General features: G+C 40.1%; 3 protein-coding genes across 11 annotated transcripts in view; 2 read left to right on the top strand and 1 right to left on the bottom strand.

Moving 5' to 3' along the window:
* The first annotated feature begins 1127 nt into the window (after window positions 1-1127).
* cipca (CLOCK-interacting pacemaker a) lies at window positions 1128-9946 on the top strand. Of its 6 annotated transcripts, none has more exons than XM_015350403.2 (5): window positions 1129-1251; window positions 2370-2524; window positions 2608-2797; window positions 4093-4265; window positions 4654-9946. In XM_015350403.2, exons 3-5 carry the CDS (start codon window positions 2665-2667, stop codon window positions 5509-5511), a joined length of 1164 nt encoding a protein of 387 aa, XP_015205889.1. In that variant the 5' UTR covers window positions 1129-1251; window positions 2370-2524; window positions 2608-2664; the 3' UTR covers window positions 5512-9946. The 6 variants fall into 6 exon arrangements, with proteins under 6 accessions (XP_069049288.1, XP_006632440.1, XP_015205889.1 ...); XM_015350399.2 differs by having other exon boundaries at window positions 1129-1301; XM_015350400.2 differs by lacking the exon at window positions 1129-1251 and adding an exon at window positions 1354-1464.
* A 1551-nt stretch (window positions 9947-11497) lies between these two features.
* zdhhc22 (zinc finger DHHC-type palmitoyltransferase 22) lies at window positions 11498-19086 on the bottom strand. 3 transcript variants are annotated; one of them, XM_006632376.3, is made up of 4 exons: window positions 18224-18426; window positions 16099-16656; window positions 14619-14914; window positions 11498-13697 (listed from the first exon to the last, which is right to left on the bottom strand). In XM_006632376.3, exons 2-3 carry the CDS (start codon window positions 16652-16654, stop codon window positions 14643-14645), a joined length of 828 nt encoding a protein of 275 aa, XP_006632439.2. In that variant the 5' UTR covers window positions 16655-16656; window positions 18224-18426; the 3' UTR covers window positions 11498-13697; window positions 14619-14642. The 3 variants fall into 3 exon arrangements, with proteins under 3 accessions (XP_006632439.2, XP_015205894.2, XP_015205892.2); XM_015350408.2 differs by lacking the exon at window positions 18224-18426 and adding an exon at window positions 18849-19086 and having other exon boundaries at window positions 11498-14914; XM_015350406.2 differs by having other exon boundaries at window positions 11498-14914.
* Window positions 19087-19207: 121 nt separating this feature from the next.
* tmem63c (transmembrane protein 63C) overlaps window positions 19208-26165 on the top strand; it is a 47342-nt gene continuing 40384 nt past the window's right edge. For both annotated transcript variants that reach the window (XM_006632375.3, XM_015350396.2), the window contains exon 1: window positions 19208-19315. The gene's annotated coding sequence lies outside the window, so the exon portion shown is untranslated. The remainder of the gene's footprint in view (window positions 19316-26165) is intronic.

Raw genomic sequence — 26165 nt, 5'->3', positions numbered from 1 at the left:
GCAAACTGTTAATTCCCTACACACTAGCACATTTGTTGGACTCTGGGTTTCTTTCAGTTCCTAAAACCTAACTCCAGACTCTGGGAGAATGGGGTTTCCATTCGTATGCTCCAGGACAGTCCACATGAGATCTCCCCAGGCATTCAGCACTTTCAAAAATCACATTTATACTCTAGCTTTTCATTCTGTTTAATTTAATTTGTACATGCCTGTTTCTCTTGTTAGATTGTTTTATCGAAAAGCAATCGAAGATTGCTTATAAAATTAAGGTTGTTATTATTATAATGTAAATGTATCTGATTGTCAAATGTTTAGTGGCTAAATCTGAGAGATTACTAGATTACTTTCCCTTGGAATGGGAGTTTAGTGATACCTACTCTGTATATATGACACCAGTAATACCATGTACTTGGCATGAAAGTCTCTGAAAAGGTCAAGCTAATAGACAATAATTACAGCGAGAAAATCTAAAGTTCAAAGCTTTGTTCCCAGTTAACTTTTAACTTTTCTGTTCTAAAAGTAATTTGAATGAAAAGGCATTCCCCTCTTCACATTTTCTTTTAAGTAAGAACCTGTGTTTTTGAGGCTATGTTGCTTTTGCTCATTTTGTTATGAAACCTTTAATTGTGTGTCATTTTTTAAAAACATATATATATATTTTACTCTACTTGTACAGAGCCAACTGTCCACCAAACAAAAAATGCAACAGAACAAATCTGCCTAGGGTTAAAACCACTGGAAATATGCAAAGCTGAAGCTACAGTTCTCAGAAAGAAACTTTCACGGGGGTCTCTCTATTTCTTTAGCATGACTCATAAATACAACTCACTCTTCTTGGAAGAACTTCATCCAGGCTTCCGAAGCCCACAGGAAGACTTGCTCAAGGGAGGATAAGTTTTTTAATTTGTAATTTTTTTTTTACTTCACAAGTACTGTGTGGATATGCTTTCATTATCATTCTTGGACTTCTGTCAGAGTTGAATGCCTGTTGTACAAGTCATAAACTTTTTTTATGGGTCACGTTTCTGGGCTCAATGCCATTACCGAACTCCAATTAGAGGGCCGTAAAAGGACAATGGGCGGGATTTTCCGCCGCAAAATACAGTGACGTCACGAACGCTCCCCTGGCAACGCTTGCTGGATCCCGCCGTAAACGAACTCATGGAGTCGTAAACAAAACAGAAAAGAAGGAGTCTATAGCTTGTTATCGTCGTGATGCTGTGTTTTCTTCAGCAGCGTTTTGAAGAAAAGGTGTTTATTTTTTAACCTGTTAACGTTTTTAAGCGAGCTGCCGACAGTGAGTAAGTAGGCGATGACCTTTACCTATCTATGCGGGACTTTGTGTATCCGGAGGGATGTGGTGTTGGTCGCGTGTCGTGCGTCGTGTATCAGGAACTATGTCACAGGCCAGCAAGCTACAGTCACAGCTCGGGCTGCAAGAAATCTAGATAAGGCAAATCTTGGGTTAGTTTCTGCCGTGCCGAAACGATTGGAATCTGTGCAAGGAGCAAGCAGACTCCCTTGAATAGGACGTTAAACAAATGCAGAAAACATTTGACTCTTCTACAGTCTTCGCGTGTCTATCGTATTGCGATAATATTTTGGTTCTTGCATCGCTGGGATGTATGTACGTGCAGTGTATTCGTCAACGTGGGACGTAATTTTATTTTACAAAGGGTTTAATATGCCGCTGCGAGAGTCGGATGGCAACATGCATAAGTGCGATTATTTTTACTTATTGTGTAAATTGTGATTTGATGAACGAAATGCATTCTCGTTTTTGTACAGTCAGTGCTGAGTGAAACGGCCTTTAGTGTGGCCGGCTTTTACACTTCTCGGAACCGAATCATTTTCCACTTTCATACTAGCTACGTCATAAATGCTATCTTAAAATTAAACTGCTTGTCGGTCTATGAGAAAACGAAGAACACATTACTATTTATATTGGTTTTTTTCGCTGTGGCCACAGCTGAAGATATTTAGTTCAAAGAAGATCGTAAGAGAGAAATACTTTATTCTTTATTCAGTCTGCCCCAGTTTCCGAGATGTTTGGTTTTTGTCTCTGGTGCAGTTTGCTACTGACGTCACTGTTGGCCTTTGTGAATTCATTAGCTTTGGTATGTAAGGAGGAATGCTTTCTGTTCAGTGCTGTAATGCGTTGTGTCTGGTGAAGTTGTATAACTAACTATGATTAACAGCATCACATAATTGCCTTTTCTCTTAAAAATTAGGATGAGATAATAGAGAAACGTACGTGTTTCTTGGTACAGCACATTGAATGAAAGATCTGGAGAATTATACTTATTCTGCTTTTCCCAAACTCTTCAGATCTACTGCACGGCATTAAAACATTGTTTCCCCATTCATAGGCTTCTGCATGCAGGGGATGATTTACAGACTTCAAGGCTGAACTCGACAAGTTACTGTGCTACACTGGACGTCTTTCCTTGGGGCTCCCAATTAAAGTTTGTCAGGATAAGACGCACGGCTAGCACACAAGACCGAGGACGTGTTTTGTAAGGATGTAAGAGACATTACGCCTGCTGCTGACACAGGTCTGCTTGCGATGCTTCCCTGCTGATGTTCGCCCCTGTCTTTGGTCCACAGACAGTCCCCCGAGTGAGAGAGATGCTCCTTGGCTGAACGCAGAGAGCCCGATCAGCCATGAGTAACAGAGGGAAAGCAGAAAGCCACAGGAGGCTGTCAGCGGGGCTGCATGCTGACATGATGGACACGCTGAAAAACCTGCAGCCAGACAAGGGGAGGAATGAGTCGGAGCGGGACTCGGGATTCTCAGGTGTGTGCCTACTCATGGCTGTTGTTCCTGTCACAATCCCTTCACATCTGTGAATGTGCATGGCACGAAATAAATGTGGGTTCTGTGCTGGAAAGTGGGGACAAAAAGCATCATCCAGGTGGGGCTGCACATTGGTGGTAGTGGAGGGGATCCCCATTACCTGTAAAGCGCTTTGAGTGATGTGCCCAGAAAAGTGCTATGTAAGTGTAAGCAATTATTATTATTATTATTATTATTATTACTATTATTATTATGAGAGGAAAAGAGAGCAGGAATGTGGGCTCAAGGATGGAGGGGGCTAAAGAAAACACAAGAGTTGGTAGGAGGGGGAGAAAGAGAGGCACAGAAATCCAGGAGAGGCGAGGAAGGCAGGAATGGATAAAACAGAGCGATACAGCTCATTTTATGGGGATGCTGGTATCATCTGGTTTTTGTTCCACCTCCGTTCTCACTTGCATAGTTGCCTGATTATTTCGTCAGCTGCATCATTTGTAACACTTCTAGCCAGGCTCCCAGGTGATATCTGTGTAACTGTACCCTTGTATGGTGTAATCAGCTGTCAAAACACCTTATGAATAATATTATCCTCTTAATTTAGAAAAGCGGGTTAATTGTCTGATTGTTCCTACTGAGAATGGAACAAAAGCCAGAAGAGACCAGACTCTCCTGAATTTGAAGTCCTGGTGTAAAGGAGAGGAGAGAAAGGTAGAGGTTAGGTGGTTGGTGACGGCTGGGACATTGTGCAATTCCAGCTTAGGGTTAACCATAGACTCAGACATCCCTTTTCCTCATATTTCTGCTGTCTCCTCAGCCAAAACCTTTTTCCTTCTATTTTTTTTGGTTGTCATTGTCGAGTTAATCACACCTTGTTCCTCTGCAGCTCACATGCTGATACAGCTCCCCACTCAAATGCCCTGCACAGGAGGCAGGACTGCTCCAGATCAAATCTAATCTGTGCCAAATGGCCAGACTCCTTTTCTTTGTGTCAGCTTGTTTTAGCTTATATTATGGTTTCGTTTTTGTGTTAACGTCTGCTTCAAATGAAGCCGCTATCATGATACAGTGTCTTGTATTACTTTGAAGTGTACTTTTTTTAAAAATGCTGGTTTGGACCAACCAGGCAGGAGTTGAAAGAATGCTGACAGTGTTCCACTGGTTGGTCCTCTCCTCTTCTAAGTTGACTGCTGCAGTAGATGGTAATGCCTTCTGATAGGAACTTTGCCTTATTTAATATAGTTGTTTTACCTGCCCTCAGCTCGCAGCGCTGACTGACCTGCCATATGTTTGACTCCCAGATGCTAGTTCTGAGTATCTGAGTGCGGTGGAGCAGACAGATGCTGAGGATGGACAGAAAACCTCAGCCCAGAGCATCAAGTCTAAATCTCAGCTGCCACAGCTGGCAGTGATGGGGGGAGGTTACCCTGGCCTTTCTCCCATGATCATCATGAACAACGTCCTTCTGAAACAGGTGCAGAGGAGCTCCCTGTTTGGCTCTTTCAGAGTTTATAATCTGTACCGTCATTAACTTGGCAGTGATATAGATTTATTGCTGTTTGTGTGTCCGATGTCTGTGTAACACAAGATGATCACTCCTTTGATCGCTCCTTTGAATCATCCATTTTAATGATTCAAAGGAGCATAACCTGTTATGTGAGTGTGATTTCTCTTTCCTAATTTTCCTAACTAATTTCCATCATCTGATTGGAGAAATCATCAGTCTTTTTGCATTGTGCACAGTTCAACAGGGAGGGTTAGTGGTAGTGCCCAAAATATCTTTAGGTTTAGTAAATATATTTTTTTTATGTAATCTGCATGTTAAAAATAGCTAAATGATTGCTACATTTGTCTGGTTTCAGGCAAGTAATTGCCCCCCTGCTGTGAAGCCCTGGGGCTTTCAACCAGCTATAGAAGTGATTCCCCAGCCTCAGGTTGTGTTCCTCCAGCCTGTCATTTCTAACGGTATCACAAACACGCAGAAGGGACCCCAGGACAAGAGGCGCCGATCGCAGAAGTACCTGCCCATCCTGAAATCCTACCCCAAAATAGCCCCTCACCCTGGGGAGAGCTCCTCAGAGAGGAGTGCTTCTGGCTCTTCAGAGCGGAGTGGTTCGGCCTCCGCCCGTGTGGACAGAGCCAGCGCACTCAGACACCGGCGGCACAGCAGGGAGAAACAGCTGAGTCGGCTGTCCAGCACAGCCAGTCCCACGCCATCCGGCCTCCCTCTGCCGCTGACGCCCGAGCCCAGCACTCGGAAGCACCACTCCTCTCTTTCCAAAACGGAAAGCGCTTCATCGGGCGGTCAGCCCACGCCGCCTGCGAGCTCCCAGGAGGCACCCCCGCCGGCACGCTCACCTGGTCTGGCCCCTGTCCCCCCTGCTGCCGCGTCTCCCTCTCGCACGGACCCAGACCCGGACCCGGAAGAGAAGGGCTCCGTGCTGGAGAAGAGGAACAAGAGGAAGCGCTTCTGTAACACCTACAACATCCTCCACAAATCCGGCCTTCTGGGCATCACGCTAAGGACCAAGGAGCTGATCCGGCAGAACCGGAAGACGCAGAGTGAGCTGGACCGCCTGAAAGCGCACGCCGACCTCTTTGTGGAAGCCATCCGGAGCGGAGACCCTCAGGTCTGGACTAAGCTTCAGCTGGCCATGCTCGAATGTGAGCCCTCTATGGCCGAGGATGGAGGCGAGAAAGAGATCCAGACCCTACCTTAAGACGCAGGAGCGCTCGAGGACGCCCCTCCAGGGTGTAGAGAGACAGAGCAGCCCCTCGCCTAATTTGCCTGCGTTTGGTTGCTTTTATCTGTGATGCCTATGCCCTGGTGTGCTGACTGAGGCTTTCTTTGCATCTTGTAAGAGTTAAACGCACCTTAAAATAAAATGAACGATAGCTTGTAGCACCTTTATTTATTTGTTTTCTATTGGTCACTCTGGAACCTTGAGCAACTGAGCGTGTCATTTTCGGCTTGGTTTTTTCCAAATAGTGTGAGGGACAGTTGTCAGAATCTTGTCAGCCAAAGGAAGATGAAGTAGCTGTGTTAGTCCCTGAACACTAGTCACAGTCGTTCCTTTTTAGGGCATGGTGGGTTAAAAGGGCTTGTAGAAAATGTTGAACATTAATTTGGCTGGCTCTGGTAAGGGGGATTCTTAGTAGCATTTAGTAAACGGAATTGGTTTGGCGTGTTTTGGTTGTATGTTATTAGGGTCTCTACGCTAGTTTTTTTTAAATGCCATCTCTGATCTCTGCTAGTATGAAAGAATATGATAGTTGGTGATGTTTAAATGTGCTAAACAAGTTTTAAAAAACAAAGAAACATAGAACACTGATTTAACAAAAACATAGCACCGTTTTATGATATATTTAAATAGCAATAATATACCATTACTTAATTTAGTGCATAGGATAATATCTATTAAATATTTGGCTTCCTAACAGAGTTTGCTTTTAGAAATGTCAGTTTATAGTGCCATGCTCATTTGAAGTCCATTCATTTCCTGCAGTCTTGGGATCTACAGAATTAGGAAGGACCGCAAGGAGTTACTGATGTATCATGTTTATGTACCATTGGGATGTCAGCTGCTCAGATACCTTATCATCCAAAGCACTGATATACTCAGCGCTGTCTTCGTAGTTCTGAGTACGCCAGTGCTGTGATGTAGTAAAATTGTGCAAGTGGCTTTATCTAGCAACATGTCAAATACACCTTTGGCAGGTGGATGGCATTGAATAACTTGTCTATCTCATTCAAGCAAAAGAGGGAACTTAAATGGCATAACTGTAGACTGAGACTCTGCCACTGGCTGAGGTATTGTTGGCAGTAACTTTGTGCATCCATCTGTCATACGTTACTGATGGAGTTAAGTTTTGCAAAAGCAGATATTTCCATATATCCTTTTTAAAGCAGGGTCTTATGTATATATTTTTAATTCAAATCTAATGTGCTTATGTTGATTTATTTTTTTTGTTAAATATTACATTTGCATTCAAAATGAAGACAGTGAGTAACAGAATTTGCTAAAAACTTTATTTTTCCTGAAGGCATCCTTCACCTCATACACTGTATTTTTTAATTCTAAAATGTGGTACCTTGTTCCTGAATGGAAGTGTATTCTGTTCAGTCTGTGCAAAAACACCGTTACAGCAAAAAAGCGACGGTGTTACTTCTTTTGAAAAGGATGAGATCAGTGATGCATTGTTAAATGCTTAAGTCTGGTTGCCTAAAGGTAAGGAACCTGCCTCTTGGTTGTTTAATTTAGTGTTCTCCTAGAATAACATTTTGGGAGATCAGATTGTGGCGTGGTACCATGGTAACCCTAAGTTTATTTTTGTGGGTATATATTAAAAAGATGCATGTGAATTTGCTTCATTTATTTATTTAATACAGCTTTTGCTTCACCTCCAAAAAAAAAAAACAAGAAACTGAAAGACGTTAAGAATGTCAATGTATCTTAAAACATCTATACCCTGATGCTCTGAGTGTTGTGTTATAGGACTTTTTTTTACCATGCTGTGCTTTTGTTAAAATCTTCTGGCCTGCACTATGTTTATTTTGTTTTAAAGATGTTTTTTAAAGTAAAAATTTTTCCTTTTACTTATCAGTGTTGCTAATGTCTGCGTTTCAGAATTTTTCCGAAGTTTGCAATTCAGTATTTTGACATCATCCTGAACTAAAATAACACCTCTCTCATTGAGATTGGTTAGATTCTTTGAAAAAAGTGGGAGTGATATAAAAATAAAAAAAGTGGGAATATAATGTTAAATTATATCCGCTTTACTTTACCTCTGAATGCATTGATCAGTTTAATTTAAATTTGTAAAAACAAAAACTTTAATGTCTTATTTCACCATCTCAAATCATTTTATTCCTTTCATGTCTGCTTTGTCAATTTATAATCCTCAATACACTGTGATTTTTTTTAAGTATTTGATGATTATTTGGAATTGGAGTATTTTATTGTATTCCACTCTGGGGTGAGTTTTGACTGATGATCTCTCAAACAACGGCACATTTTTAGCTTGTTGTGTTACTGATATGAACAATTTTCATTCTATTAATTGTAGCAGGTTGTCACATTGAGATTAAAATGTCTCTATTGTAGAGACCTAAGCAAATAAAAGAAAACGGAAAACAGCCTGTCAGCTGTCATTCCTAGTTGTCTGAAGGCTAATGCTTATTCTTATAGACAATACGGAATTCTTAGTATATTTTATCTAAGATAACTTCATCTTTTAAGTAAATTATCCTTTTGTTTGCTTTGCTTTTTGTGATACTTTGTATTTTCATTTTATTTGGTCTTTATTTAGAAACCTAGAGGGTTAACCTAGATCAACATTTAGAAATGGACCCTTCATGCTAGACAATTTTAAATGCTTGCAGTCATACAGTATATACTGTACATGGTAGGATATTTTTGTGTTCATATGATGTTTTGGAGACCATCATGCCCTTTCTGTCCTGAGCTGCATTGATAATTGTGAAAAGCAGACGCTTGTTAAAACAAAGTGTCATAGGTTGAATCTAGAGTTTTGGCGGCTGGTTTGGATTGCAGGAAACTGTGTCAAATAGCAAAAGTCCATCTGCATTTTTAAGAAGAAGCTTCTTAATGCCATTTACAGGCATTCGTTTTTATTCACCTGTAATGTCTTGCCTTGTACTGTTCAAAATACACATCATATTTGGACTAATGTTGTTTAATCCTGAGATCAACTACCTCACTTATTCTTGCAAAAATTTAAACAGCATGCTTTCTATGCCATTTGTTTTCAGTTTAAGCACACGCTTCCAAGGCATTAACACATTGCTTAATTTCTTTGTTTCTCAGTGACATTTGTCTTCTTTTTATATTGGTCATCACTGTACATTTTGTAATTAACTGCAGCACGAAATATTAATTAATGAGGTTGTGTATTATATTTGTTTTCATGTTATGCCTTGGGTGTTAAAGCTTACATTAATTCATTTTTGTACTCCTGTTACGTTGAACTTGGAGCTTAAAAGTACCTTAAAAACTTTGTTTTTTAGTGCTTTGATCATTTGCATCTTCACTGGGGTGTTGGCAGGTCCAAAATAATGTGATTATCTTCATCTGCCACTGTCTTTTATTAGAACATGATATTGTATATTAACACAATGTACCCTCAAGATAAGGTCAGTTACCTATTTATAGTGGAAAATCCCAGGGTGATTGTAAAAATCGAAATCTCATCCATGCTGGGTAAAAGATCACTGTGTGTCATGCCTCTTGTAATAGTTTGAGAAATTCCTTGAAAGGAAACTGAAAGCCCTTTCAGCATATGAAAAAATTTGTTTTCAAGTGTCATTTATAATTAGGGATGTGAACATGAAATCTATTAAAAATGTCTTGCCCGGTCTTTTATATTGATTCTTATCCACTTTCCATCTCTGCTTATGTACAGTACAATAAGGAAAGCAAGTGCTGTGAATGTTCTTTAAAGGAGAGCACTTATCTTAAATGTATTCTTCTGTATCCTGGTACGCTAGTGTTTGTTCTGTTGAAGTAGATTAGCAGCTCTGCAACTTCCATAAAACCTAAATCTGAAAGTGATTGTGTAATAGTAGCAGCTGATTATCTTAAACTGGTATCTGAATATAAACTGTGCCTCCACGTTTGGCCAGCAAGAGTACGCAGTATCTCAATGGCATTTTTTTTAATAAAAGTAAAACATCACGCACAAACGTTTTCCATCTGATTTATGTCATTGTATGAAAATTAGGAATCCTGAATTCAGCCCTTGTAAAGATCTGTGATGTACAACATACTGTATAGTAATGTGAATATTATTTGGGAGATGTATAGATTTTGTAAGGGTTAACAAATATTTCATGATGCATTTCTGTGTTATGAATATGTTTCTGTGGTTTTAAAAATGCTGTCTTCTGAAGATCTAAAGATGATTGGCAAATATTTGTTTTATCCAAAGCAAAATTAAGTCTAGTAATTATGCTTGAGAGATTTGCAGAAGGTAATGATGTTACTCTATGCAACCCTCAGAGAAGGCAGAAAATGCCACAAAAACATACCTGTTTTTATGACCTTTCATTTGTTTATTGAAGTGCACTTTTTTGTACTTTTTTATTAGATTGTTTGCATTGACGTTTGCTTAATAAACTAAATCGTTTTTCTAAAACTTTCTTCTAAACAATAGTTCTATGTTGACTTCCATTCTAAAAAGATAAATATCTATACAAAACAGTTCACATGCAAATACAGGCAATGAAAAGTAAAATTGTGTTTTTAATAAATCACTTTAACGTAGCTCTTGAACAGAAAACTAAAAAGCACATCCCTTGCCACCAATGTTCTTGAAACCAACCGTTTCAAGCTTGCTTGCTCAGGGTCAGCTTATATCTATGATGTACTCACATCATGTATAGCAGCGGGCTTAATCTACTTTTCCCACCAATAAAGTGTTATACTGAATTGCATTGCAAAACTGGATCAGTTGAACATCATTCAGCAGACATCAATTAAGCTCTTTATGTGTGAAGCTAGCATGTTCTCCTTGTGTTCTTTTACATTTTCTCTTGCGCTCTTCCCACCTTCATCAGTAAATGCTTTGTTAATTGGTGGCTGGCATCCTGTCCAGTATATACAGTAGTCCTGCATTATGCCCTAAGCTTCCAGGATAGGCTGTGTTTTTGTGATCCTCTCTAGGAATGGGGCAGTGTTCTGTTATTGGATGGATGGAAGAATAAGTGTCCCTCTATTATTATTAAAAGACAGAAATTTTAATGAGGAAAAAAAACATCACTAGGGGTACTTTAAGTTGACAGGAGAATGAGGATCCCAGATTCCTCCATGTAGAGAAGGAGACCCACATCTTGCCCCATTGAAGAGCAACACCCATCTTGGTGATGCACAGCAGCCACTGTGTGTCAGCAGCCCCAGTACACAACAGATCAGCAGCTTCCCCAGTCACCATACTAAGTAAATTGGACATGGGTGTATTGTACAAGTTAGACTTTTATCGCTAGCTTCAGTGCTATAGTCTGTATTGCTTTAACAATTTACAGTCGGTCAAAACACGGGATCCAATTTGGTAGCATCAGTTTCAGAAATCGAGTTAAGCCTTCCTCTGATGCAGGCAGGTCCACCAGCACCAGATTATTGGAAATCTGTGAGAAGTATGACTGTGTTCCTCCGCTACAACAATCTTGTGCTGTGGCTGTTCCATCATTTGCTTGCACTGTGGGGCTGCTCTTATTACCTCACCATGGCTTATAGCCTCGATATATCAACCCTCGATTACTGCTTCTGTCGCAATTGAGCAAGCAAGTCGAAACCTTCCTTAAATTCTCTACTCACATCATTTGCAGTTTTCTGTGAGTTTCAAGTTTACATAGAAATATTGTCTTCCAGGACCTCTGGCACAGGTTGTTTATTCAGAATTTTGTAGCACAGCTACTCCGCCGAGAAGACTGGTGTTTCCTTAAATCCTTGCTTTACCGGAAAAAAAATCCTGCCTTTATCAAAAAGAACTCCCTGGGTCTAAACTACCTGACTGTTTAGAATAAGTATTATAAAGAGCTTTAGGAGTGAAGTCTAAACTTAATCACACATCCCACTCAGAAGGTAATGGTGTGTCCCTTTCTAAAATACTAAACTGTTTATTGATTGTTAAACGTTTTATCTTTTCCAATTACCTTTCATTTGGAAAGAGATTAATCAATACCAAAGACAATGTTTTAAGTTTATTTTTGCAACAGGAATAAAGTACAACGAGAGACAATTATAATAGCCTACAAAGGATTTGCTTTTCAAAAATGCAAAGTTTCATCACAAAGCCCTTCCTAACCCCTTATCTCAGTCTCCCAATATATTTATCATCTTTAACTCCTGAAGTCTTAGCTTAATGATGGGTCCTACCATTGAAACCATGATTTAAAGATGTTTTAATTTTTTTAATGTACTTATCAGCTTTAGTTAAAATTACAGAGAACACAATACTATCATATGACACCACCCAATGTCTTTGAAAAATATATCTTAAAAACTTTTCTAATTCTGGAAGATTTAAAAACTATTTCAAGTTTAACAAAGACAGTTGACAAACCATCCTCTATGATACAAACTATGACACAAAGTATTATTCTATACTGTACACATGGTAAATTTGTAGAAGCATATTTCCTAATTTCTTGGCACATTTTGGTTTCATATTCACATTTGATTTGTTGTCCATGATTACTTTTGGCATTGTCCATAATTCTTATGTATTTAATTAAAAAAATGAAAGGACTCTGAACTATTTTTAATAATACTTGACTAAGAAAAGGTTCTTAGATTGTTTGAAATTCTTAAAAAGTTATAATATTACACCAATTCTTAAAGTAGAGAAATGTGTGATTATAAACGTCTTTACTTTGGCAGAAATCTGGGATAAAATCTTTAAAAAATATTTTCTTGACTAAAAAGCAAGCACTTCACAGACATCCCTTGCTAATCCAACTCGTATTTCACAATGGTTTTGCTACAGACAAAGAGCAACACTTGAACATAAATGCATGATAATGAAAATCCTCTCGAGGGTTTTATGTTTTGTAATAGTTCCCATCAATAAAAGTTCAGCTATATGCACTGTCTTGAAGATAAGGTTACTATCGCAAAACTGCACATTTTATCATATACAGAGCATTTAAATAAACGTATCATTATGTTTATGGATGCATGCTTTTCGAAAAAGGATGTGGATCATGGATATTGATCAAATGTTTTGGTAAACTGAACTTTCATGTCTGACGATGATAGCTGAGTGGCTTTTGACTGCTGGCAAAACCCTTAATCACTTCATTAGTGAGAGAGTTGATTGGACACAGATGATTTAGTCTGTGGAATGTTAAGCCTGGTAAAAACAAGAATTAAAAATGCAGAAGGAAACCAATATGCCTCACATTTTAACAACAGAATGCCTTTATCGATTGACGGAACCTTGACTGCATAGCGCTCCACTGATCTAGTCTTGGGACCTCACTGCTGCCCTCCCTGGAGCCTTGTTATCCCAACATGATGATATTCCAGCAAGACAACACATCCTCACGCAGGTCATGTAACAATCGCTTTTTTGCAATCTGCGAAGTTGACAATTATGCTGTCCTGCAACCTGGTGTAAAGCATGCATTGTAGATGTATTGCTTCCAACAGTGGTGCTAGCCTGTAACTTTCCCAGTTGCTCGTCGATCGTTGAGCGTCAAACACTGTTGGTGATGACAAATGATAATCAGTATAATGAATTCCCCTGTGTCATGTCTGTTATCAAATGTCAGTTCATCTGCTAGAAAAACGACTGACATCTTCCTGAAAACTTTATTGTGCTGTTGTTTTAGGTCGTTAAGGTTCTTTATGTTTTTTATGTTCAGTATATACTTGGTTTCCTGTGATTTCCAGTCTTAATTTTATAACCTCGTAAGAGAGTAGTGAGTAGCCCTTCTGCTTTAAGATGAACACCAAAGGAAAACTAGTAATTCCTGAATTCAATGCAAATTTAGTCTTTTTCACAGACAACACCAATAGTGTGGATGAACTCCTATTTTCTGCCAGAGAGAACCTTCTACTGATAAACTATTTGGGAAATAGTGCTGAATACAGGCAAATTGAATGTGCTTGAGCCACTCTATAGTAACACTGCCTTCAACGCTCAGTTCTGTGCATACATATCCTTCATTGTTGCTGTGCATGTTTATGTTTCTTATTTTACAGTTACAATTTTTTCTGAGGTGGGAAATTGTGAGGCATTGGTAGACTGCAATGCATTAGTGATTGTCTCAAAAGTTTAGGGCTGGAAGATGACAACATTCCCCTGGGTTCGTACCACCCCAGCACACAACAGGAATGGAAGCACTGGTGATACCCTTGCTGGAAGGAAGATAGTCTGTTCATGCCTGTTTCAAAGAGGATCTGTAGTTAGAAATGCTGAAAGAAACATTGTTAAAACAATAACATTTAAATATCAATGGACAAAAAGATATACACTTCAATTAATTTTAAGAATAATAAACCTTATTTATATAGATCCTTTAAAACCAATCACCTTAAAGTGCTTAATATAAACATATGACACGGTCGATTATAACCACCATCCTTGCTGAGTGTACCATGCCATGCTACTGTGTTATGCTCAGTGTTATTCAACAGAGCAATGCTATCAGCACTGAGAGTTTTATAACCTCCTTCATTCTGCACTTTAGGCTGTGCCAACACTGCATATCATCACTGAATGTTCTGCATCAGTACAAACATTCATTGCCTCCTGTTTGCAAGGAGAGAGAGAAAATGAGCATGTTTTCAAGAGTATTGTTGTCTTCTTGTTATCATACCATACCAGAAATACTACTCACCCATACTCTCCAGAAAAATAAAAAACACTAATAATGACTTCAGTGCATAGTTTTAAAGGATTTCTGCATAAACCATTACAAGAGGCTATGCTACTTGTGGAGGGAAGCCAAGTCTATAAGGAATTCTTCACTGTGCTGAGTGTATTTGGCAGAATTGTACTGATGGTATGGCAGCTGTAGCATTTTCTCCTCTCTTCACCATAAGCCTTGATTTTGAGTCATATAATATAACCGCAACATGAGAAATTAAAAATAAAGCTATGACAATAAGCTGGCGTTCCAATCAATTCGAACAAAGTGATATTTTTATATACTAAAATAGTTGCACAACAAAGCCCATGTGGATTTACTGTCAGCAAAAGACAAAAATCAAATCGATTGTGAACTGTTTTATACAGCAGTGCTGGGTTTATCCAGAACACGTTCTCAGAGCATGTGAAAGAGGGACATGGGACACAGACCCACCACAACAGCGTGCGGCGCCCATCCTCAGTCGTGCTTTTTCTCGTCAGCCAGCTGGGCCTCCACAGTCTGCACGGGCACGAAGAGCCCCAGCACCCAGCGTGACCCAAAGACGTCGCTCAGGTTGGCCCTCCAGGAGCTGCGCGCTTCCACCAGGTGCCCCTTCCACACCTGGCACCAGGTCTGCCCCCGCGCCACCAGCAGGACCTGCTGGCAGCAGAACCCCGCGCAGGTCAGGCCGATGCCCAGCCACACGTACAGCATGAGGACGAGGAAGAACTGCAGGCCGGAGACCGCACCTGCGACACAGGAAAACCAGCGTGGGTCAGGCTCCGGGACACGGCTCCCGCTTCGTAGCGCCAAACAGACACCCACCCCTCCACCCCAATTCTTTCAGGTGAGAATAATAATTCCTTACACTTAAATAGTACTTTTCTGGACACTCCACTCCAAGCTCTTTACAGGTAATGGGGACTCCCCTCCACCACCACCAGTGTGCAGCCCCACCTGGATGATGCGACGGCAGCCATAGTGCGCCAGAACGCTCACCACACACCAGCTCTCAGTGGGGAGGAGAGCAGAGTGATGAAGCCAGTTCAGAGAGGGGGATTATAAGGGGGTCATGACTGGTAAAGGCCAGGGGGAAATATGGCCAGGATGCCGGGGTAAAACTTCTACTCTTTTAGAGAAACACCCTGGGATTTTAATGTCCACAGAGAGTCGGGACCTCAGTTTTACATGTTATCCCAAGGACGGTGCTTTTTTACAGTATAGTGTCCCTGTCACTATACTGGGGCATTAGGATCCACACAGACCGCAGGGTGAGCGCCCCCTACTGGCCGCACTAACACCACTTCCAGCAGTAACCTCAGCTTTTTAGACTTTTAAATTGAGAAACACAAACCTGTGTTCATAACACAGGCTGTGATTGTAAAGGAAATATTTTATGTTCCTAAATATTTATGCAAGATTTAGAAAAAATACATTTAAATCATGGGTTTGAAGATGTTTCGGACAAAAGTCCTCCAACTGTAGTGCCACAAATCTCTGGTTTAAAAACTCTTGTGAGTTTAGTGCACCAAAACTACATTTCTTCATGATCAGCAGAATAATTTTTGCCCTGTAAAAATATTTTCTATGTGTACTGTATTGTACCTTATAAAAACACGCTTTTCCGTTTCAGTCAAAAAAATGCAGTCATCTATTAGTAGTTCATCCTACAGTATGCTTAGGATGCTACAGTATACATTGTCTCTGTGCTTGTGGTGTCCTCTATCTTATTTTTAGCCCTGAGTTTAAAGCATTGTTTTAGAAACTTTTAGGCTCTATAGGAGGTCAGCATCTGTTCTCCAATTCTAAGCTCGTCTATATTATATCAAAGATATCATATAGATATGATATCAAAGATCTACTCTATGATTTAAAAAAGAGTAAGTCTTGACCAACTGACATGATAAGTAAATAAGCACCATGTAGAACCCACCTAAGAAAAAGTAACCAATGGAAAGAGGCAAAAGGGTGAGGAAGGTCAAAGGATTCTCGAAAGAAATAGAATATTCCACAGTCAGGTATGCCACACCCAGCACCAAAGAGTACAAACAGGTCCCTGAGGTGTAGATGCAAAACATAATGAAGTACCGCATGTTCTTGTTTCCAATGCAGTTCCCTGTGAAAAAGCAGTGGTGGTCTCTTTTCAAGATCACTTTTTTACAGAGCTTGCAAAAGTGTCGATCGTTGAGGAGGTAATGGGCATCCACCCGATCCGGGCAGTCGGGCGAACACACGGGCACCACGCTCTCGTTGGCGCTTTCTGCCGGATAGCGGATGGTCATGACGTAGTTGCCCAGCGCGTTCAGCATTAGGAAGAGGAAGATGGCGGCGTGGAGCAGCGTGGATGCGCTGGGGCGGGCCCCGGGTCTGTCAAAAATGGTCGGTATGAAGAAATAAAAGTGCAGGGCGAACGTGACCACCGTGGCTGTGAAGAAGTAGGCAGGAGCGATGGTATTGAGGAGCTTCAGTTTCAGCATCTTGAAATACATTCCTACCGGGGGAAAAAATAAAGACGTGGCGCTAGTAATTAAGGCATACACCGGTGAACCTCCTCAAAATAAGGAACGAGTCCAGGTTTATTCCCTGCTGAAAAGCGAAGAAAGGAAACACAACGTCTCGACTGTGGAGCCTTCTTCGGGTGTACCTACTTGAAAAACCTCCTCAAATAACGCGTCTTAGAAATATACGGGCATTGTGTCAGACATTGAGACCCCATTGTGATTTTTGAATGTGGGCATCAGAGATGCTTTGTCTTGAAGTGCCTAGTGTGACAGACCATGCAGTGACCTCCCAATTATTGTCCTTCTCTCTCTGAAAGTCCAGACTTTCAGATAGAAATATACGAATGTCTAAGAGTGTAAAGAGTTTGCTTATTGCAAAGCCCCGTAGGTGCAGCACTGTTTGTTTGTTTGTTTTTTCAGACAAAGTGATATCAATGGTATTTGTGGAACAGTTGCATTTTGCTTTGTAGGCAGGCACTGTACAAGGTATCTAGTGTGATAGATAATCTAGGGAATGTGTACAGTAATTAGGACTTAACAGTATTAATCGGTACATCTAAACGTATGTACGTAACACTTATATGAAGTCAAAGCTGCTATTATACAATTTTATCGCACTGGTAACGGATTACTGAAACGAGCATTAACCATAAATACTAGAGGGTTACAGTGACTACATAGCCCTGAAAGGTGTTTCCAGTAAGAAGTAGATATGTTATAACTCTGCATGATATATTTAAATGTGTGTTAATTAACATTTCTTTTCTACAATTAAATATTGTGTATATTAAAGGGTAAAAATGTGTTGTTTAAATGAAGTATCTGATACACTAAACGGATGATTTCAAGTAGTCACGACAATGATGCTTGTAAAGAAAACTCAGCCCAGCGTGCAGACATGTTTTGAACCAATTTAATTCAGAAGGAACATATTCGCATTAATATCTGGAGAGAAAGAAAATATATGTCAGGTGAAGCCGTAGAGTGGTCATTTTTCGATTGTTTTAATTATCAAAGCAAAAACAGTGACTCCAAGATCATTGGCAGACCCAGAAATCACATATCTCATAAACATACTGCACAAGCGTTCATTAAAAATTAAATTCCTTTTTCGGCAATAAAATGTTTTGTTGTAATAAACGGATACCCCGCATCAAGTGGGAAAATTGTCTCTAGAATATAAATAAGAGTTACTCCTTATTTAAGCAATTAGCTGCTTATACTGTACATACCGTACGTTTAATTAACAATTGTACTGAAAGCAACCGAATGCGTTTTGTCCATTACTGCTGTTTACTCCATCTCAGTCTTAATTGTTTCCATAGCCGTTAGCCAGAAATAGAGCACGGACTCTATTTCTCTATGTTTTTAAAAAGATATCTTCTTTCTAACGCCGGTTTCGTGTTGTGCAAGGTTACCGCAGCGCATATGTACATCAGTAATAACGAAACACCGTAATGTGCAACATTTGACATACAGAAGCTCACGAGGGGAATGCCGAACGAGCATCTCGCTTCAAAATAGAGTCTAACCCGAAACTTTAGAAAGGACCTTCACCTTCAGTCGGCTTCTGTGCGGCGGAGCTGTCCTTTCAGCACCAGGGCTCGGCGACACTGACGAGCAGCGAGCTCATTCAACACAAAGAGATTACGTGGCGTCAAGAAGACCCAAGCTTTTCCTCTCTGTCTCAACGGCGCTGTCGGCGAAATGTCTAGCACCGCCTGCTGGTCTGGACGCTGGACTCTTAACTGGAGTCTTGATCGCCTTGGTCGGCTCCAGTACTAGGCAACTCAAAGTGAATCTACGAGGTACAGGAAACCCCGATCAAAGCCTGCTGTGAAGCCTACGTCATTATCCCCCCCGTTTTATTCACTGTAAGATGATCGTTTTTACCAGATTTGATCTCAATCCTTCAAATAATGCGATCTTGTTCAAATATTTCCCCTTTAAGATCGTTTAATATGAGAGATTTATTTTTTTTTCTATTTATTGATTTTGTCCAAATTATTTAATAAATGACCATACGAGTCTTGGGTACGGCTCTTGTCCGCCTCTCCATCTCTGTCGGATACTGCAGGAAATTACATTTCGGCCAGCAGGTGTCAGGCTTTATTTGTGAAGTCTATGCCAGAATCCCAGCATCACAGCTCAACCCATTTATTTTAAAATTAGTCACTCTTACCTTTACCTGCCGAACACGTTGAGTCGAGTTAATGACCAGCCTCTGTGTTTCCAGTGATGTATCCAGTATGTCTGCAATAAGAATATATTAAATGATGGAATTGCTATTGCTTTCGTACAACTATTGCAACGGTGTTTTTAAAATCCTCGGTCACGATGTAAAATGTTTATAACTATATATCAGTTGTTATTCGAATTCCCACTTGAGATATTAGAGCTCACTGAAATTCCAGAAATGAATAACAGAGTTCCTGTTCTAAATACGGCGAATGATTTGAGGAGTCGCCTCGTAACTGCGGCGTCGCATTTTGAAAACTGGGCTCTTGTGGGTGATCCCTTACTTCGACTCTGCTATTGAGTTTACAGACGGTCCCTAAGCAGGTGGGAGTTCCTGTTGTTCTTGGTGCTGATGCAGAAAAAGCCTGGCGCATCCTAATAGGAGAACAGAAAATAGGACCAAGGGTATAGGTAAGAGATTTTAATCGTTTATTATAACTCTTAATTTGTCTGATAGTCACGCTGTATTCTTAGAGATTTTCACAATGCGCTTCTTATCTGTGGGCGATTCAACCCATTATGTTGAAGTTGCAGCTTTAGAAAAGTGGGTGGATCGTGAAGTGCAGCAGTTATATTAGTACTGCAGTAGTGAAGACAATAAAATAGCTTGGAACAAAAGCACGGTGACAGCAGAAAAGCCTTACGATGTAAATGAAGCCAAACTGCGGGAGTGTGGTAATGACGTTACCCCTATGCTTCTGTTATTTTTGTGGACTTGTGTTTTTTGTAAAAACAAATGACTCCGCCCGTTGGGGAGACTACGGGACGGGACGTCTACTCCATAATGGGTAAATGCATAATCATTAAATTGCGTTTTTTACTCAGTGTTTAAGTCACTGAGTGTCTCCCTCTCACGCACAGATGCTGTAGAAACACTGCGTGCTTACACATACAGTATACGGGCTGATGGTGCAGTATCTAGGAACCCCTCGATACATGCTGTAATAAGTATTTGGCAAGTCTCTTAGACCTCAGCGTCATTCTTCTGAAGTTACAGGCACGGCGAATTTCAAATTTCCTGTTATCTCCTGCCCAAAGTCCTGTAACAATAATCGTATTTCCCTCATTTCATAAAAATAGCACTTAGTGAAACGTGCTGTTGATTTTTGGAAGACGGATGCTAACAAAAAGCTGGTTTTACGGAACCAGCCCCATCAAACTCCATTCTGTAAATGACGGGATGGGAGAAATTCGCATACAAACCTAATGCAATAAAGGCGCAACGATTGCGAAGTTTTAGGAAAGAGCATATCGAGCTTTTGCTAAACTCTCAACTGCTCAATGAGATACGTTCGCCTTTCTCTGTGTCCTTTATACAGTATGCTCCTCTGTTGTGTTATATCGACACGTGAATAAAGGGGCCAGACTGTGTTCGTGTTTTATAATCGGGCACGTCAAATACATATCCTAATGTTCCGAATGTAACTATGTAATAATGATTACTTATTGACTGGGTGACATAAACCGCGTCTAATTATTCAGCATAAGGCTCTTTACGATCTGCATCATATCCTAGTGTGGGTTTTAGCAAAGTATCCCAGAGTTTCATTGAAAAGGTGGAGATGCCTTTAAAAATTTCCTTGCATGTGCTTCCAGTTCACTACGCTGACATGTTATGCAAATAAAGCAACTTTAGAAATGTTCCGTTTGCACAGCTGTGTCAGGTCCAGGGTTGGCACATGTTGCTTCAGGTGGTATTGAGGAACTGTTTAATCTGAAGGCTACCGTTCACAAAAAAAAATCCTCACTGGTCATCCTACCATCACTGGTAGGATAGAGACTTGGCATTTTGCAGAAATGCATTTTTTTATAACGTACATGAACTGATATTTTACACAGAAAGACCTCAAAGAAAGCCATTAGAAAACAGCAATATGTAGAGTACTGCGTATTGGTTCATCTTAATGTGGTGATGTATATTATGACATGGTTGTTCAAATTTTTCATCTGAAATGTTACTAGTTGACAAGTATATTTTCATATTTCCTGCTGCCTCTTTGTGAGATTAGAAGCTTTTAAGATTATTTGCTTCTAAAATGTCAGAAAGATAATTTATCGATTTTTAATCTCTGATATATGCATATAAAATCTTTAAAATAATGTATTGGCCTGTGTTTTGTTATTATTCTTCATTCGGTTACACTATGTACTGGAGATATATTCAATGTGAATGAACTCTGGGCTGCAGACAAAGCAATTTTATCAATATTTAATCAACTTTGTTGTTCACCAGACACAACTCTTTTATGAATTTAACTGCAATTGTGAGTGAAATACTTATCTGATGATGTTGCTCATGTTTTCAGTGAGCTTGAGAGAGAGGACATATTAGCCAAATGCTTTGTAGTTGACATTTAGGGTTAAATATTAAAAAGTAAAAGCTGCTTTTAAAAGTCCAGGCTTTGCAAAACGACCATTGTAGATGAGCGAGTCCTTTCGAAAATGTTAAAGGTCATCGATGAGGACACAAGTCACAGTGTAGAGTTTTTTCTCTCAAAGCAGGAAAGCAATAATTGCCATGAATGTCAGAAAGAGGCTTCTTTTCCGCGCGACAGTAACATGAATTTTTAATTGGTACTCTGGCACTGATTGAACCTTGGTATCAGATCACAGTGTGCAGAAATCAATCCTAGTTTTAACTGCTGGTATTTTGAAAAATTAATTACTAGTCAAAGAAAAGGGTTAAAGAGACTGTTACTCCAGTTTAATTTAAACTAAAGGGGTTTAGCTCCTTCCTGAGAGTTAGCCAGGACATTTAGAGCTAGTTCAGCTCTGTCACTCAGGATGAGTTATTTAAGGTGACACTGTGTATTAATTCAATGGACACTCCTGCCAACAATGTACACCCCAGTGTGCTGCCAGCTGGTTTGTATAAAGCCATTTAGATCACATGATCCTGACTCTCCCTCCAGCATGCTTTCCGAACCATTCTTTAAAGATCTCAAAGATATCGTTGTATGAATAGTCTATTCACAGTTAGCCTGTTTAATTTGAAAGGGTCAAGAGCACTGTCACCTACAGTACCCACATTATTGTGGGTTGTTTATTACTGAAGTGAAGTCTTGGAATAGTAATGATGTTTTTGAAAGTTTTATGTCATTAAAAAGCCTTGGCTGCCTTCTTTGAAGTGGTCACGTTGACCCAAGGTAACAAAGTAAACCTGCTAGATTTCAGCAATTCAATTCTTGTGGGTGTCCAACAGTTTTGACACAATGGTTACGTCCTTAGCTGAGATTCTCAGCTTGGCATGGGCAGGATTTTAACCACATGGTACCTTGGAAACATTATGGCACGTAGGAACATTGTGCCATGAGCTGTGATAATGAAGCATAGTCACATAGTGCATCATAAAAACAGGAACTAGCTTTTGCCAGGCAAGGACATATTGTTGGTCAAAATGTCTTAAATTTTAAAAATGTAAAGAAAAAATGAACACTCTTATCTTCACAAAAAGCTTTGTGGTTACAGGCCTAGAAATTTTAAACTACTGTACATACTGAAATGTTCTTTTTGAACATCAGAGAGCCGAGAAAGCAGTGGTTATTAATTCATTTACCAAGATCAGAAAAAAATGATGGTTCACTTTGGAGAATACTTGAATACTTACAGTACAATCATGCTGGTGGCTGGGGAGTGCTTGAAAAAGCATATTGGGAAGTTGGATAATTGACCTGTATTGAAATGAATCTGAAAGGGGAGAGTTAACGAGTTAAGGTTTCTCAGAGTTAAGGGAAATAGGCAATCTTTTAAATGGGCTGGAATGAAAAAGTGGAAATATGTGTTGTTTACATTCTAAACGACAGTTCACCCCACTTGTCTCATCGTATACAAAACATATATCCATAACATATAAGAAATTCATGAATATACCATATTTTTATATTCTAGGGTTCTAGGGTGGACATATTCTCCCAAGAGGTTCTAATAAGCAGACAGCCTATATACTGTAGGTATATTCCTGATATGTATCAAGTAAAGGTTTATTGCATGCTGAAAACAGAAGAAATATATGTAACGTTTTGGCTGTGCAGCCTTCAGCCACCTGAAGAAGGCTCCACAGCTCAAACATTACGTTTGTTTTGTTCTCTTTTCAGCATGAATAAACCTGTACTTGTTCCTTTGCAGCCTATGCATGCTGACACGGCTACCTACTTGATATTCTCAATATATTGATTATTGCATGATGTACCTCGTAAGTTAAGCAAAGTAGTATTTCAGACTTACTGAAGTCCTTCTGGGTAAGATGGGGAGCAGCTCTTTGGACTGTGCACAATTAACTTTTCTCAACTTCAGCAGCCCGTACAACAGTTTAGTGTTGTGTATCATGACAAGTGTTGGAAAGTAAAGATCAGTGAAGTCATAGTAAAAGCTTTGGAATCCATATGGAGGCAACGTAAAACATGATGTAAGCCATAGAGAACTAGGGTAAAACCAGGTAACTGCTTAGTGCAAACATGCCAACCCATGGAAAGACTGCATATATGCCATGATAAACCTACATAAGGAAAATCCCTGGGGAAATCGCTGCAGTATTTCAGTCGTTGTTCATTAGTGGCCTGTCACTGAAGAGCTGTATTTGCAGAGGTTTAAAAATGAGAGATGATACACTATTCATGTAAGAAAATAAGACATTATACAGTACTTCATGCTTTGGCAAAGAAAACTGTAGTGGCAGATGATATCAGGTAGGCCATGGCTGTACTTCTGTGCTTTTGTTAAAATCTAGAGCTGTTGGTCCTGTTAGATGGTATTAGAAATGTCAGTCTAACTACTGCTGAGCTTAGTGTTTAGGTGATGGCTGCCCCCAGACTGGCTTGAGGATTAGATGGAGAGCTTGGAGGGTGAATTAAATGCCAGACTGAGTCAGAGCTGTTGCTGATGTGACAGAGGAAGAGACAGGGGTTTGACTGATGCTGCACTGAACTCACCCCGGGGAACAGGAACCATCCTGGCTTCATGTCTCTCTGCTTCCTGACCTCCTGCGACTAACTCAACCTGCCCACAGACGGGAGCAGGTGACGTTTTAGCAAAACGCACCCGTGAGCATCTATAAGCAACTCTGGCACTCAGTGCACCACGAAATCCATCATTCCCCACCTCCACCGAAGTAAAAATGAAAGGAACCGGGAAACAGACCAGAAGAGCCCAATCAATATGCAGTTAATAATTTATGCATGCTCCCTGTAGTACTCCAGTTCACTCCGGTGCTGGTGAAATGATAACACAGTGTGGCTCAGGGCCCTACTGTGGGGCGCAGAATCAGAGGGAAATTGATGCCCGTGCACTGGATCTTTGACTCAGGTCTGTTTCTGGACTGAAAATCCGTTGACTGCAGAAAGAGAGGTGAGGAGTGAGGTGCTCCAGAAAGTGATCAAAACAGCACGTCTTCATTTTCACTTGCAACTCCTGAAGTTGGGGTACGTGGAAATGCAGGGAAATTGGATAAGGTGGGATAATCTAAAGGCTTCTCCGGAATCTCTTCCATTAACGTTTACTTCCTTTTGAATTGTTCATATCCATTTTCAGATTTAATACTAAAGTTGTTCATTTTGGCCTTGAAAGCACATACAGTATCTCCAAAAGAAATTGAACATCAGTCCGGGTGCTGTGCAGTATCCTCCATTCCTGTTTGATATTAAAAGTATCTGTTAATTCAATTTTGGGTTCTGTGGAAATGTGTGATTAATAAGGCTTGAAAGAACTTCTACTAAAGAACTTCTTTTAAGTAAGTTTGGAAAAAGTGAAAGTAAATGTTTTATTATAACCTCTAGAAAAACTGTTGTATTCAAGCTTCTTCCAAAATCCTTCTGGATTGCAGAAGGAAGAGGCAGTGTGACAGGTTAAGACAAATAAGTTTTAATCTTCATACCTTCACAGAGTGCTTGTGTTAGATATAACACTATATTACTAAAAAGAAATCCATGCAACTCGGTGCTGTTTTTCAGTACATGGACATTTTGTAAATCAGGGTGTATTCATGCTTTCATTATTCGGTGGATCAGTTCAGCTTTGGACGTGGACTGTGATTAATTAAGCAATCCATTAATTAATTAATCTCTTCATTAATCAATATAGAAGTAAATGCCTCCTTTAGCCTTTTATTCAGAAACCCAAATGGTGCATAGTGCCATTTCAGAATGTTGTCAGCGTTTAGAGATTTTACATGTGATTATTTATGCTTTTGTCCTTTACGTTTTAAATGCTATTTATCTTCTGAGAGAATCCGACTCCCTGGGAGGCCTTTCAAAAAGATAGGAATGTGTGGGAAGTAATAACTATTTTGAAATAGATAACCAGGGTTATTTCGGTGTGTGCCTAAAGCTGACTCATTTGTCTTTTCTGTGCTAATTATGGTTTACTGGCGTATCACAGTGACAATGTACTGCTTCCTCTCCTGCTCTTTACTGAAGGCTGTGATCCTGCCAGTCAGACCTCCTTGGGCACTAGCAAGACATAGAAGACCTATCTGTCACTGTCAAACCACAGAAGCCCTGACTGTCGGGGCGTTTGGGGTGGGGGGGTCACTCATGGCCAAGACTGTCCCTAAAAGATGCTGCCTGTGGGAGTTCAGAAGTGGGCTCCAAGTTAATCCTTCAGAGGAAAGTGCTCATGTGTGCGGTTCAAAAGCCCTGCCAGCATGTAATCTAGCCCAGAGCATAGCTGCTTTAACACACCCACCAAGAAAGAAAGGTGTGCTTGAATTTGTTGGTACTCTCATTGGGCCTGTTTTATAAATGTGCAGTTTGTATTGAGAAGCTACAGCCTCTGCTGTATTCTCTTCTGTAACTGTCACACAGGGAGAGGCCCTAATATGCTGCCTGGTAGCTTCCACAAGGGCATATCAAGATTTGTTCGCATTCTGGTCTGTCCGATCCAAACAGCAACCCTCAGCAAATGTTTCTTGTGCATGTGTAAAACTCTTGTATTTGGTCTGTTGTCTTCATTGTGCTTGGTCCTTTTTTTATTCCTGACACTCCCCACAGCAATGAACCCAAATTCAAAGCCGTTATGCACAGATTTATAGCAAGACTGTTTCTTGTGCCTTTCAGTCAGGAAACAAGGCTCTGTGGGCAAAAAGACTAATCTCTGCTCATAACGGCTGCGTTTCCGAGCACAGTATTCCTCCACTTAGAACAGACAGAGTTATTGCTGATATATTAAAACATATATTTGGTCGTAAATGGTTCAAAACAACAACCAGCAAATCCAGCCCCTGAGAATAGCTACCAGTCCTGTTATTATACAAATCATAATCTGCAGG

This window comes from Lepisosteus oculatus, chromosome 8, assembly GCF_040954835.1.
Source record: "Lepisosteus oculatus isolate fLepOcu1 chromosome 8, fLepOcu1.hap2, whole genome shotgun sequence".
Taxonomy (NCBI): Eukaryota; Metazoa; Chordata; class Actinopteri; order Semionotiformes; family Lepisosteidae; genus Lepisosteus; species Lepisosteus oculatus.
The sequence above is the reverse complement of the archived record's forward strand: the minus strand, read 5'-3'. Positions and strand labels throughout refer to the sequence as shown.